The 14697-nt window shown below is 35.8% G+C and overlaps 1 protein-coding gene across 5 annotated transcripts in view; it reads left to right on the forward strand.

Moving 5' to 3' along the window:
* The window catches only part of FBXO11 (F-box protein 11), a 72954-nt gene that overhangs the window by 56873 nt on the left and 1384 nt on the right, over positions 1 to 14697 (forward strand). For all 5 annotated transcript variants that reach the window (XM_084514515.1, XM_084514511.1, XM_084514513.1 and 2 more), the window contains exons 10-22: positions 518 to 624; positions 710 to 847; positions 8112 to 8329; positions 8641 to 8726; positions 8808 to 8902; positions 9854 to 9976; positions 10081 to 10166; positions 10514 to 10590; positions 10691 to 10834; positions 11732 to 11842; positions 12949 to 13056; positions 14063 to 14171; positions 14568 to 14666. In XM_084514515.1, the coding sequence (XP_084370641.1) occupies positions 518 to 624; positions 710 to 847; positions 8112 to 8329; positions 8641 to 8726; positions 8808 to 8902; positions 9854 to 9976; positions 10081 to 10166; positions 10514 to 10590; positions 10691 to 10834; positions 11732 to 11842; positions 12949 to 13056; positions 14063 to 14171; positions 14568 to 14666 (1501 nt within the window). The remainder of the gene's footprint in view (positions 1 to 517; positions 625 to 709; positions 848 to 8111; positions 8330 to 8640; positions 8727 to 8807; positions 8903 to 9853; positions 9977 to 10080; positions 10167 to 10513; positions 10591 to 10690; positions 10835 to 11731; positions 11843 to 12948; positions 13057 to 14062; positions 14172 to 14567; positions 14667 to 14697) is intronic.

Raw genomic sequence — 14697 nt, forward strand, 5'->3', positions numbered from 1 at the left:
GCTCTGTGTGCTGCCTTGTGCTGCTGGTGCTGCTCATTTTGAGTTAAACAGGGTGTTTCTGTATGCTACAGCGTTGTTAGTTGTTTGGGCTTTGAAAGTATTGGGTTCCTAAGTTTTAAATGGAATTAAAAGAAGGCAGCAGTTACCAAAGAATTTTATTACATTTCTTGTGTCTTTTTGTTGTAAACGGTGTATAGGGGGCTGGCTGTGGGGAAACAAATGGGAACTTTCATGAGCCTGAGTTATTACAGAAATTGTTATCTATTCTGGCGGTCATACGCAGCTGCATAACCTTGGAAAAGTGATTTTAAAAAGCAGCTCCTGCCTCAGATTTTTCTATCTACAAAACGATGACGCAGGTGTTTTTCCACCAGCAGCTTGCAGTGCTTTGGCACTGCGCATGGCAGATCTTTTTGAAATATCAGTTCACGCTAACTTTTCTTGCAAGACTAGTGCCAGGCTATTTATAGATAACGCTGTGCTTTGGAGCTATGGTAACTGTACTGTTTTCTTGCAGTTGGCTCTGCAGTATGTGTCAGTGGCCAGGGAGCTTGTCCTACTATCAAACACTGTAACATCAGCGACTGTGAAAACGTTGGACTTTATATTACAGACCATGCACAGGTATTTTCTGTATCAATTTTATTACTTTGATAAAAATTGTTTACTGTTTATGTTTCCCATCTTAATTTACTTTTCTATTTTCCAGGGAATATATGAGGATAACGAGATCTCCAACAATGCATTAGCAGGAATTTGGGTTAAAAACCATGGAAATCCCATTATCAGACGGAATCACATTCATCATGGACGTGATGTTGGCGTTTTCACTTTTGACCATGGCATGGTAATGTTTATTTTCTTCTTTCGAAGAAAAGTAGATGATGTTGCGTAGCTGAAGTCTTCAGACTTCGCTCATTATTAAAGAAATATTTTTTTTAAAACATGCTTTTACATGTGAATAGTTATTTAAAAATATGCCTACTGCTGCTTCTTTTGCTCTTTCGTGGCCAATTTCATTTTAAAGATAGTTTTAGCTGAGAGATTTAAGTACTTTTTGCAGTTGATTGGCAGCCTCTTATATTGAATTATGATGAAATGATAAAATATCTCATGAAGTAGGGTATAAATGGTAGGCTTACATTTACACTATCACTTTGTTCTTTTTCTTTCAAAATAGAACAAAACTAAGTTTTTTTTTCTGGTAGGATTCTGTACGTTTGGGTGGTAGAAGATGTGAAATAAAACACTGTGTGGACACTTAATCAGACCTATTTTAATGTACATCACTGAAACGGAGTATGCCCAGCTTCTCTGGAAACAAGACTCATTTTAGCATGGACTTAGTTGTTGAATTTTATCACAAAATTTTACTTCAGAATTAGTGCATTCTTTCATAAAAATGTTTCTGTGGGATGAAGGTGATATATTCTATGTGCATATAAACTAATATGTAATGAGCGTGCATATTCCTTGAAATAGAAAGCAGAATGGATTTTTGCCATTCAAATAAAAGATTATTTGCTCATTTGATTTTGGCAAAATACTCTGCTAGTCTTCCAAACAGTGCCAAATCATTGTTTTTCCTGCTTGAATGCTGAACTCCTAGTCCTGTCCCCCCCCCAGCTGACAAAAACAGCAGGATTTTTTCTGGTCACTTTTTGTTATAATTATGAGCACAAATGTGAATTGCACATTAAAAGTACAGAATGTGAATCAAGTACAGTGAACTAAATGTCAGACTAAATGAGCTAAATGAGGGCTACTGAGGTTAATGCTGCTTGCTTTCAGATCAAGTGGTGTTAAAAAAAAAACAACAAGATTCCTTTTTACTGTCACATTAGTAGCACAGAATTTGATTATCTTGTTGTAGGAGTTGTATACTGCTTGTAGGGATTTGTAGAGAGCGATAAACTACATAGGCAGTTGCTTAGGGCTTCCTTTTTTAAAGGTGCTTTAGATAAACAGCAGCTGTCGTGATGAAAGCCTCCTTTTAACAGACTTGATTTCAGCACACCGTTGAAGAAGGTCAGCCAAACCCAGTGCACGTGTTACGTACCATCAGATAGTACCGCATATTCCCTTCCATACATTTTGTTCTTAGCCTTGCTACCTGACACAGTGCTTGGCTGGTTGTGACTAAATATGTTAGGCTTCTTTTCTGGTGAGAAGACCGTAATTATTTAGCGTGTTCTATCAACTGATATTCTGTTAGATAACAGAGTAGATAGTCTGTTATTGTTCGTAAGTAAATGTCTGTTACCATCCAAGTTGTAATTTTGCTGGTAGATCTTAGTTTCCAAGAAAGATAATACTTGTAAAAATGCATGCATTGAACACTAATGGCTTTGACTAGCCAAGAAAGATGAGTCCCAAGTCGTATTAATACAAACATAACTTGGGTGTATTCTGGACTTCTGTTTTCTCATTTCATTTTCTCACTCATCTTATGCCCTTCAGAACTACCATTCCTTCCATATCCTCCGTGTATTTCATCTTATTATCATACTCTCCTCCCAGATTTAGTGTGTTCAGTTACCTAACTGCATTACTTAATAATTTTTAAGTTATACTCACTCAGTGTTTGCTCCAAACAACAGCCCAACATTTAAAAGTAATCTTACTCCTAAATTAGATGTATTAATTCAGGTACTAAATGGCTTTAACTTTTCTGATGAACTTTTTACGTGAGATTTTTCTACAATTTGTGTGTTGGGAGTGTTGGTATAGGTAGAGATCTAGATACCTAGCTAGAAAGCTAGGTATCAGATTCCTATTGAAAAAAATAAGGCCTTTCTTTTGGGAAATGGATGTCCATATTTTCTATAAATACTAAATGCAGCTATGGTAAACACAACATAGTGAACTTCCCAAAAAATCCATGATATTTTATCATGGGAAAGAGGAAGAAGAGAAGCAGTTGCCTTTAGAAGATCCATATTTTGATCCCCAAGTGTGTCTACGCTCACTAAATTGTGGGTCTTTCTTCCTTTAGTTAGGGTATCTTCCTGCTTTTGTAAGGACTTGTTGTGTTGCTTTAATTCTAGCTCAGGCTTGGTTGGTTTTTGATGAGAATTATGTCTGGAGGTAGTACTAACAGAAGATGCACTGTGTATAGAAACTACCCATGCTTTTTTTCTTTCCACCAAGTTGTTGGGGAAGCAGGAATAAAGGAGCAATGCAGTGCTAGTTCTAGCAGTTTAATTTGCAGTTTCCTGGTATCACGATAAGTTAATCAGGATGTGTACTGCTGTTATTTTTGCTGCTGGCATAAAACCTTCATACTGGAGAAGAGGAGGCTCAGGGAGGACCTTATCAATATCTGTAAGTACCTGAGGGAAGGATAGAAAGGTGAAGCCAGGTTCGTTTCAGTGGTGCCCAGTGGCAGGACAGGAGGCAGTGGGCACAGACTGGGACACAGGAGGTTCCCTCTGAAGGTCACACAGCCCTGGCACAGGTTGCCTGGAGAGGCTGTGGAGTCTCCCTCCTTGGAGATCTTCAACAGCCCTCTGGATGTCGTCCTGGGCAACCTGCTCTAGGTATTCCTGCTCAAGCAGGGGCATTAGACCAGATAGCCTCTAGAGGTCCCTCACAACTTAAACCATTCTGTGAAAATCTTCTGGCTAGCGGAAATTTAAACGTGGTAGGATTTTGCTCTGTTAGGCACTTCTTTATCCTCTCTTATGTCCTAAGGAGCATATTTGTTCTGTATTGGGCAATGTTATACCAGCACAGAGCTCCCTTCTAGCAGCCCTCTGGCAGATTTTTATTTTATATAAATATTTTATATTTATTATTTTTTTATTTTATATATTTTATATTTTATATATTTTATATATTTTATATATTTTATATATTTTATATATTTTATATTATATATATATATTTATTTTTTTATTATTATTTTTTTTTACATTATACGTGTTCTAGAAATGTAGTTGTGTGGGCATTTTGCAGAGTGATGGCAAACCTAAGACATTACGTCTTTGTTTTATATTAGCTCAGTGTTTGCAGGCTGCCACTGCCTCATCTAAGCTGTATTAATGTATTGTATAAGCACTCTTAATCCACTTCAGTGGATATGTATATCCATATATCCCTGCAAGACTTAAACAGGCTCTGAAACATGTAATAAAGTGATCTCAGATACAGGAAAGCTTGCAAAGGTGAATGCTTCAGTAATTCCCTGAGGGGAGCTGTCTGTGTGTGTAGGCTTGAGGGTTGGTTGAAAATCTGGCTAGGATAAGCTTCTGGTATAAGTACTGAAGTGTTTAGCAAATGAGTACTGAAATGTCTTGAAAAACAGTAATAATAATAAAACTAGATTGTGCTCACTTGATTCATTTGAAACAAAAGCATTTTGTTTTCTTCCAGCTAGAATGAATACACAGTCTATACTATCCTAATACTGTGATCAGTGTGGTTTCACAAGCAATATGGAATACACAGACATTTTCCTTTTTACATAAAAGAAACAATAACATATTAAAGAAAATGTGGCTAATATTTATCTTAGCTGCAAATAAGAGGGATGATCCTCTTGTCTCACATACTAACTATGGTTAAATGTGCAGAGCAATGCAGTCTTTGAGATACTTAGAGTTTAAAGAAAAGGGGGGGTGGGGGAAGGAATGCAACAGCATTGGCCTGTATATTTGGGAAGTATTTCAGTAAGTAGGAAGAAAAATAGGTCAATTTTTACAATATACTATCCTTAAGAATGGCCTAGTTCCACTATTGAAATGCTTCTTAGTCATAAATTCATTTGAAAGATTTCCCCCTGCCTCCTTCCATCTCAAAGCCTGCTTTTTTCAGAGTCCTCTGTTCTGTATCAGGCCAGCCATAGAGATGATGATGTAACACCATTGCAAAATGTAAATATCCTTTAAGTGACACTGTATCTTTCAGATACAAATCCTACATACCTACCGTATGTGTGCATTTTCTCTACTTTTTCTCTTGCTTCTCATGCGGTATATTTTTGGCTGTACATATTTTTCTTCGCTTGTTTGTAAATGTGAAGCAGGATAAGTACATTCCAGTACCAAATTCCTACCCTACACATTATTTTCCCGTGGGTTTCTGTACCGCAGTGCCGACTCTGAAAGGTTAAAGAGTGCTTTGTTTTTCACTTTCATGTTCTCAGACTGTTCTTTGTGTTTTGATGCTTGTAGAAACTTAACCTCTTATTTCTAAACCAGCAGTATTCTGCTGTTTGCTGGGGCTTGTGCCAAACATTGAACAAACAGGCATTAAAAATGCAGCAATGGCCCTGGCATCCCTCAGTGTCTTACACTGATGGCTCTTGCCAGGTGCCTGAGACAAGTTGCCAGACTAAACTGTATTTGATCATCGTATGTAAACAACAGAGAACCTTCAAATGTACTGTAAGAATAAGCTAACATAATTTCATGACTTGAAGTCGAGAGCAAGGCATAGGTCTTCATTTTCATTGTTTCCAAATGAGAAATATAGCACTCATTCTTTTAAATATTACAAATCAGATCATTTTAAAGAAGTGTTTACATAGTCCAAAAATGGTAATGAAGCTTTTGCCAGTTTCTATGTAGAGTACATAAAAATTCAGTTGGCCTTTTGCTGCAATAGCAAATTTTTCCTATGCCCTAAAAATAAAGGGCTTGTTTTGCATCTGGAATATGTTTTTCTTTATGCTGCATTTGTTTTTTTTATAAAATCCATCAACTCTCAAATAGAGACCATTCCAGACTTTTAGGCAGATTTTTATGAGTGTATATTTTAATGTTGTCAGTCACATTTATTTATTTATTTAAGTCAATACAAAGACAGATACTCTTTAGCAGTTCTTTCTATCTTGGTCTTTTTCGTGCCCTGTTGAGACTGTGAGTTTCAGTAAATATTTAGGAAATCTTAAAATTTGCATGATTTCCTTTTTTTTTGAATACCTGTATTTTTCAAACAATAATGTGAAATGTCTGGATTTCTGTAATACTGTAATCCTTGAAATAAGAAAAAAATATATAAAAAATACAGAAAAGTTGTTCTGAGAAAAAAACAGTGAACAAAATTGCATCAATTAAAAAATGTAACCCTAATATATTTCAAAGCAGTATTTGTTGGACTAGATAAAATGTAGAAAGCACAAACACAATGAATTCCTGAGTTAGTCTTGATGTAAAAAGTCTCCTCATCTTGTCCAACTTTGCAGGAAAGGATCTTTGCTATCACATACACGTTGTATGCTAAGTAGCGTGTGGAGGCATCAACACTACAATTACTGTGGTGTGTGTTTGCGTGCAATTACTTTCTCTGTTCGGGTCTTAACGGGATACACCGGTGTTATCTTACCCACACAGCAGTCCTTCTGTCATTGTAACTGTCATTTTGTGCCTACAGCTAATGCCTTGCCTGGTATTTTAAATAAATCTCGTATGGAGACTACTTCCCAATGTTTTAAAAGTAGCTTTCATATATTATGAAGCTTTTTTTTATTAGTAGCTTTTCATATATTTTAGATATTCAAGGCCTGTCTGGATGCCTACCTGAGCAACCTGCTGTAGGGAGCTTGCTTTGGTAGGGGGTTGGACCCGATAATCACTTGACATCCCTTCCAACCCCTACAATTCTATGATTCTGTGATTCTTTCTACTTCAAAAATAGTATTTTGAGTCTGCTTAGACTTGGTATTTTTGTAATCTGTTTTCTGCATGCATCCACATTACTGGAAGTACACAGTGTCAGGCTGGACAGGGCTTTGAGCAACCTGATCTAGTGAAAGAGGTCTCAGGCCATGGCAGGGAGTATTGGACTAGATGATCTTTAAAGATCTTTCCAACCCAAACCAGTCTATGATTCTGTGATCGTTTATTCCTTCTTTGTTACTAATCACAGAGCCTTTTTTTATATTAAGCAACCCTGTTTGCAGCTTCTATGTGGCTTCTGTGACGAAGCACATCTTATATACCCTTTTTCTTGTACCCAAGCAGTTTTCATAGTTGCAGCATATTTGGCACTCAAAGATAATCTGTGAAGTAATTAAAAAGGTACCAGACCATGAAGTAGTATTTTAATTGAAATGTTGTATTCCACCGTGAAGAGGACGAAGGTTTTTTAATACCAAGTTGTCATCCTGCTTAAGTTTCATATACAGCCTCTCTTCAAACAACAAGGGGAAAATAGTGTTTCCTTTGGGGATGAGAATCACAGAAGGCTGCCTGTTGGCATACAGGTGTATTTCTAAAGAGATCTTTTTTACATTTCCCTGTCTGTTATTGTACGGCATCTTCAAGAACTCTGAAAATGTCTCATCTCACTTTGAGACAAGACCTAATCCTAAATTCTTGAAATATATTCTGAATATTTACAAAAAAGAGTCATTTTCCATTTGACTTATCACACGGGCCTGAGGAGCCAGCCGTGTACACTTACAGTACTTTCTGGAGCTTGCTTAATCAATGTAGTCCCTTTCCTGTCTGCAGTCCTCAAAGTAGGGTAAAGCACATGCTGTCTTGATTTCTTCATTAAACTGCATATATTCTTGCTTGTTTATAATTGACAAATATCCCTGCAGTGTCTAAATGAAGTGTGTAACTGCATGGGGGTGTTTATTCATTGGCAGCTCACACTTGAGGAAAGGGAGGTTACTATCAAGCACTGGAAAAGTTGCTTATCTCCCATAGCCATCCATATGCATTTATTCTGACCAGTCATTACAAAGAATTTTAGGACACTTCTTCCCAAATTTATTATATTCTTATATGTATATGGCAGGAAAAAAAGCAGGTTGTCTTCTTGATACAGTCCTTCTTATAATAGATGCGTGGGCTTTGTAGCTGCTAAAGAAACCTGGTACTTGGTCCTCTTTGAGGTGCTGTTTTTACTTGTAATTCAATCAGTACTAATAAATAGCAATACAGAGTGTCTTTGAAATGGTATTTTATTTTCGGGGAAAAACAGGATATAGTGACAGTAGCTGTTCTCATTAGCCATGTAAGTACTGATGTTTTGTCAGCTTTGATGCTGTTCCTTTTAAATGTCCATGGTGTTTGGAGGGGAGAAAATAACATCTCAATGTTCAGCCTTCACTTGAGAAAAGACATTTACAGGAAACTTTGTATGTTTTGTGTCTTAAGGGTTATTTTGAAAGCTGCAACATCCATAGGAACAGGATAGCAGGTTTTGAAGTTAAAGCCTATGCCAATCCTACAGTAGTTCGGTGTGAAATTCATCATGGCCAGACTGGAGGAATCTATGTTCATGAAAAAGGAAGAGGACAATTCATAGAGAACAAAATCTATGCAAACAATTTTGCAGGTGTATGGATTACCTCAAACAGTGACCCAACAATAAGGTATTGTTTTCCCTGTTGATATTTTACTACTTAGAATAAGAGAGTTGATCGGAATGGGAAAAGTGCAACTTTATTTCATTTATTTCTAATGAACTGAAAATATTCCTGTATATGTAAAAATGAGATTACCATCTGTGTTTGACTGAACTGTGTGTTTTAAATAAACGGTGTGTATTTGGAAGAGCATATTTCTTGAAAAGACACAGGAAAAAAACACTATTTAAAGTCTGAGTACTATACAGTCCTAGACTTTATATGTTGTGTAGTATTATTATAACAATTTCGTAATGTCCATTTTTTTTGTTTTTTAGGGGCAATGCAATTTTTAATGGGAATCAAGGTGGTGTTTATATCTTTGGTGATGGAAGAGGCCTTATTGAAGGAAATGACATTTATGGTAAGCTGATTTGATTATTGCATCTTAAATTCAGAGAAAAATGAGCATATGCATTGCATTAAATACCATTTTTGTTATTAGGTAATGCATTAGCAGGAATACAGATTCGAACAAACAGCTGTCCCATAGTTCGACACAACAAGATTCATGATGGTCAGCATGGTGGAATTTACGTGGTAAGTATGACCCACAAGGAGGCATGCAAACTTAGCTTCTGTTCATAGAAATATTGCCAAAGTGTATATTATACGTAAAACGTTTGTACTTAAAATGACTAGATTTCTTAGGTTAATTATAATAGGCTGAAGCTGGTGCTCATGTTTAAAAGATTAAGGCTCTTACAAATGTTCCTAAATTATTTCTGTTAATAGAGTACACCATTTAAAATAGGATGGCAGAACTTCACTTGTTGGATAAAAGCTTTTAATAAAATAAATTTAGAAATCTATTCAGCTTTTTTGAGTGTTGCGCATTTACGTGCATTCACTACCCTGAGATACTTTTTTTCCTTCAAGTTATGATATGCATTGCAGTTGTAGTACAGGCATGTACTGCAAAAGTGAGGAATAAAGCACAATGAGCTGTCAGGCCACCTTGAGCCATATCAGATTTTATTTAAAGAAATATCTGCGTGTTTTCCTACCAGAAATTACTAAATGTTTAGCTAATGCTGCATGTGTTCATCTGCTCATTCAACAGATATAACTTCATACTGTTGCTTTGCTTTTAAGCACTAAAATGTGGTAAAGATGTCACTTTAAGTGACATGCAATTTTTTGTCAGTCTGGTGGACAAGGGTGGATGTACGTTTAAGCGCCACATGTCACAGCTTTCATCTGATCGCATGGTGCTGGGGAAGTACCTCTTCTAGCAAAAGCTACAGAGATTAGCAAATACTACTGCAGAGCCTTCAAATATGGTGGTTTAGATGCAGAGAGTTCTTAATTTTATGACAAACAGTCAAAATTGTAATGTTATTTTTTTAGAAAATAGTGTGAATATATACTCAAATAGAAGGGAATTATATTTCCACAGTAAAGAATCTATGTTGGGGATGGTGGGTGCAACCAGATAAACAATATTTGCAGTTAGCAATTTTTCTCAACTCTTATACTTCTTGTATTTAGCATGAAAAAGGACAAGGTGTGATTGAGGAAAATGAAGTTTACAGCAATACTTTGGCTGGGGTCTGGGTGACAACGGGGAGCACTCCAGTCTTGAGGAGAAACAGAATACATAGTGGGAAACAGGTGAGTTTTACTTCGCATGTTAGAAGGGGAGCAAAAAAGAAGAAAGTTCTTTTGTGTTTTTATATTTTATTTTCAAACTCCTAATTTATTTTTCTGTATGTTAGGTTGGAGTTTATTTTTATGACAATGGACATGGTGTGCTAGAAGACAATGACATCTATAATCACATGTACTCAGGGGTTCAGATAAGGTAAAATGTATTCTGATTCTTATGTCTAAACAGACATGGTGTTGTGCTATTTTATCCTGTTCTTGTCACTCAGTTTCTAAAAATAACTTCTTTGGAATTCAGTATTTCTGAATATCCTCTGCTTCAGTAAAGAATTGCTTCTAATATAGCCTGGTTTTTGACCAGAAAGTGTGACCTGTGAAGCATGTAAAAATTAAAACCTGTTTGCCTGCTTGAAAATACAGTATTTTATTCAGGTTTCCAAACAATGAGATCCATTGGGCATTTCTACAGAGGTGCTTCAAATCTTTGGCCTTGAGAAATAGTAAAATGTGTTAAATGACTTCTTTGTGTATGTATCTCCCTAGAACTGGAAGCAACCCCAAAATAAGACGCAACAAGATCTGGGGAGGTCAGAATGGTGGTATTCTTGTTTATAATTCTGGTAGGTCTGTTTCTCTCATTTATTCAGAACTGTTTTATGTTCTGCAGTATTATCTCTTCTCATTTCTTCTTCTTTTTTTTTTTCCACGCTTCAATTTAAGGCCTTGGATTTATAGAAGACAATGAAATTTTTGATAATGCAATGGCTGGTGTATGGATTAAAACAGACAGTAACCCTACACTAAGAAGAAATAAAATTCATGATGGAAGAGATGGAGGCATCTGTATATTTAATGGGGGAAGAGGTATATTTTTTCCCTTGCTAGCATGTACTGAGTATTCTGGATAAGAGTTCAATTTCAGATTAAGCTGTGTCCTTTTTAAAGTGCTCTTTAGAAAACTAGCTCTTGTCTTTTGAAGTAATAAAATAGCTATAACAGATACATAGTAATGCTTTTTAGCCTTAATTACATCACTAATACTGAACTCTGTGGGGGGCAGAGAGATAATTAATCCAAGAAGACTGTTAGATTGCTGTTTAGGACAGTCCTTTTGTCTCATCTGTTTTTGTAAGCTTCGCCATTTCACTGAGACAGTATTGAATTGAAGTTACTTAGCCAAAATATTGCATATGAACATTTCATGTTTTGCCAGAGTCAAAAATTTTAAGGAAAAAAAAAAAAAAAAGATTTATAAAGTAATCTTTGTACACCTGTTAGATTTAGAAATGGTCCTCTTCCAAAATCTTCTGACTATTGTTTGTCAGCTAGTTGTGTGAAAACAGCTTTTGATATTTTGTAGTTAAAATGAGATTTAATTTTAAACATTTTAAAGTCTTGCAATAACAAAAATGCAAGTTAAGCTTTGTGTTGACAGGATGATAGTTTTAGAAGACAAGAACAAAAAGATGCTAGAAAAATTAAAGAAAAGATCGGGAAGTCAAAAGATTCGATCTTTCCACAAAAATAAAATGGCACTTAAAGGAATTTTCTGTAATGGTGCATGCATTTCCAAATTCTACTATGTATGCCAAAAAAAAATACCCTAATGTGATTATACACTGAGAATGGCTTTAAACTTGCATCACTAACTAACTTCAGTGCTACTGATGGGTATTCCCCAAATGAAAGTAATACCTTTCACAGAAGGATTACAGATAAGGAAATGTTAACAATCTGAAATGTTTGTTGGTTCTGTAACAGGTCTTCTGGAGGAGAATGATATCTTCAGGAATGCTCAAGCTGGTGTTCTTATCAGCACCAACAGCCACCCTGTGCTAAGGAAAAATCGAATATTCGATGGATTTGCTGCAGGTTTGTGTTGTTCAAATCAAATTTTGAAGTGTTAGGATAAGCTGTTCACGAAGCTAATTTTGTGAGTTTTGTCACCCCACAGTACTTAGATATTTTCACAAGCAATCAGGATATCCTTCGGTGTATTTTTGAAACAATTTCAGAATTGTAGCAAAAAATCTTTACAGTAGTCCTGTAATTACTCGTGTGTTGAAAAATAATGCACATTCTGCCTTCTCATTTTTCTGTGAAATACTTTTTTTTCCTTTTTATTTTATAAGTAATTGGTAAAGCTGTCTAGAATGTTTTGTCACTGCTTTAAAACAAAGGAAACATATAGCAAATATATTTTAAGATTTGAATTGCATCTCAAGATCAACTTTAATTCTACAAACTTGAAAAATTATTGAAATGAGCATTTCTGACTCCAAAAGAGATGAAGAACGTTTAATAACGGTTTCTGTGTAATTTATTGCTTAATGACCAGACTTCCATACGTCTTGCATTCTATTCCATTTCAACTACAATCACATTCTTGAGTTTTCTCCCATCTTTTTTTCAGAAGAAGCAAGTTTTCTGAGAAGGCGTCTCTAAAGGTGTTGTTTTCTGTGTGTAGTAGGGGGGAAGGATAGGTTGCTGGAGCAGTCCTGGACAAATGACTTGGAAGACATGGGTTAATAGTAAAAGCTAAGATTTAAATGATTTTTAGGTCCCTATCTTGAAAATGTATATATATAATAAAAAGGTACTTTAAGAAAGGTAAGTTATGTGCACAAGAACTTTCACATATACATGAAGATGGCAAGTTAAACACCCAGAAATCATATGTCCCTTGAAAATGTCTGATAAAAGTAGCATTTTATTATCAGATAAACTGGTAATATATTGTTACTGCCATAAACCATGCATGCCGGCTGTAACTCTTTGAAAGGATTCAACAAGTATTTGAACCTCAGTTTTGTAGCGGTTCGGAGTCCAATTTCCAGCTGTGTCATTTTACTTTTTCCCTGAGCTTATGATAAAAAAAATACACAAAATCAACCCTCACAACTTATGAGAGAGGTACAAATATGCACAACTAACTATTCCCACTTTCTTTGCTTTTCTCTGTTCCCAACCCAAAAAAGGTATTGAAATAACAAATCATGCAACTGCAACATTAGAAGGCAATCAGATTTTCAACAACCGCTTTGGAGGTTTATTTCTAGCATCTGGTGTCAATGTAACAATGAAAGGTGAGCCTGAGCCCTTCTTTGGTTTTGTTTGTTCACTTTGCACTTCTTAATTTGGTGCTATTTTGGTTTTTTATTCTAACACTTTTTGGTTCAGATCTGCTATGTTTTTAAGCTGAGTTTGTAATTAAACCTTTCAGCTGAAGGTAGTAAGCCAAGCTAAGCTATCTTAGATTTTTAGACAGTCAGCTAGAAACTCTTAAATGTAACTTAAGGTTTTGCTATTATTATTAAAACTGTTATTAGCTCTTCTGTCTCAAAATTGTTTCTAAACTGGTCACTGGGTTTTAGCTCATCTCTAATGCACACTCTAAGCTAGTATAATAGTAAATCTTTTGTCACAAATCTGAAAGCAAGAGTCTAGTAAAGATCCATGCCTCACTTGGCTGCTAGGATCTAAAAGCATGAACATTTGTGATCCCAAATCACTTTTTCAGAAAATAGGAATAGTTTATATACCTACTATGTCCATGTCTAGGAAGGGAGTGTGCATGAGACAGGGTCATTTTGGAGGAGTTTGGAGTCCACTATCCATTCAACGCATCTTTTAAATGCTGGAGGTGGTCCTAACTTTAGGCCTAATTCTGGTTTCCTCTCTATTTGAAGGGGTGTATGAAAGTCCTCGTGGTAGACTAGAGGCTTTCAGACATTGGATTTTCAGACATCTGAACAGAAAACTTAAACTGGTTTCTCTGTTTTCACTAGCCAGTTCACAAAGAGTATTTAAACAAAGGCTTATCAGATGGTTTGTGCAAAGTGCATAGAGCAGCAGTATTTCTGGTCTGAGGACAGCACTGCACTGTCTGGGCACCTGTCTTGTCATTTGGCATTGAGTATGTGATGTGCTTAAATGCCAAAACTAAAGTGCAGGCAGAACACTAACTGTTCCTAATTGTACTAGCTCTTAAAAGGGTGGGCAAAAAACTAACATCTTTAATAATAATAATAATAAAAAGTAAATGTATTCATTGACTGAGGTGTAATTAGTGTGTTTTATTTTCCCTAACAGATAACAAAATAATGAACAATCAAGATGCCATAGAAAAAGCTGTCAGTAGAGGCCAGTGTTTATATAAGATATCAAGTTACACCAGCTATCCAATGCATGACTTCTACAGGTAACAACTTATTTTTATTCACCTACAGTATGGTTTTTCAAATAGACTCTCACACATGTTCTTTTAGCAGGACCCCTAACAATTGCCATGTCAGTAACAGACAAAGGTGTGTTTCCCCTCACCTGCAAGAGAAAAAATTTAAAGTTTCATTGCCTTTAATTTACTGAATTGGGAAAGGTATGGTTACTATGAACATAAACCCTAAGTGATTACATGGCAGAACTTTTTTCAAAACACACAACTGAAAGTGTGCCATGAAATCCAAGTTTAAGTAAAATTCTCAAGCCTTAGTCCTGTTCATATCTTTTCTTTAAGTACTGTTCTCCCCACCCCCCGACCATTTTTCCCAGCTCATCAGTTTTTGATTCATGCGCAATGTGATGTATTTTTCTTCAGATGTCATACCTGTAACACCACAGACCGTAATGCCATATGTGTGAACTGCATTAAGAAGTGCCATCAAGGACATGATGTAGAATTCATTAGGCATGATAGGTATGTTTCAAACAAGTACATAAAGCAATTT

The sequence above is a fragment of the Aythya ferina genome (assembly GCF_964211825.1).
Source record: "Aythya ferina genome assembly, chromosome: 3".
Taxonomy (NCBI): Eukaryota; Metazoa; Chordata; class Aves; order Anseriformes; family Anatidae; genus Aythya; species Aythya ferina.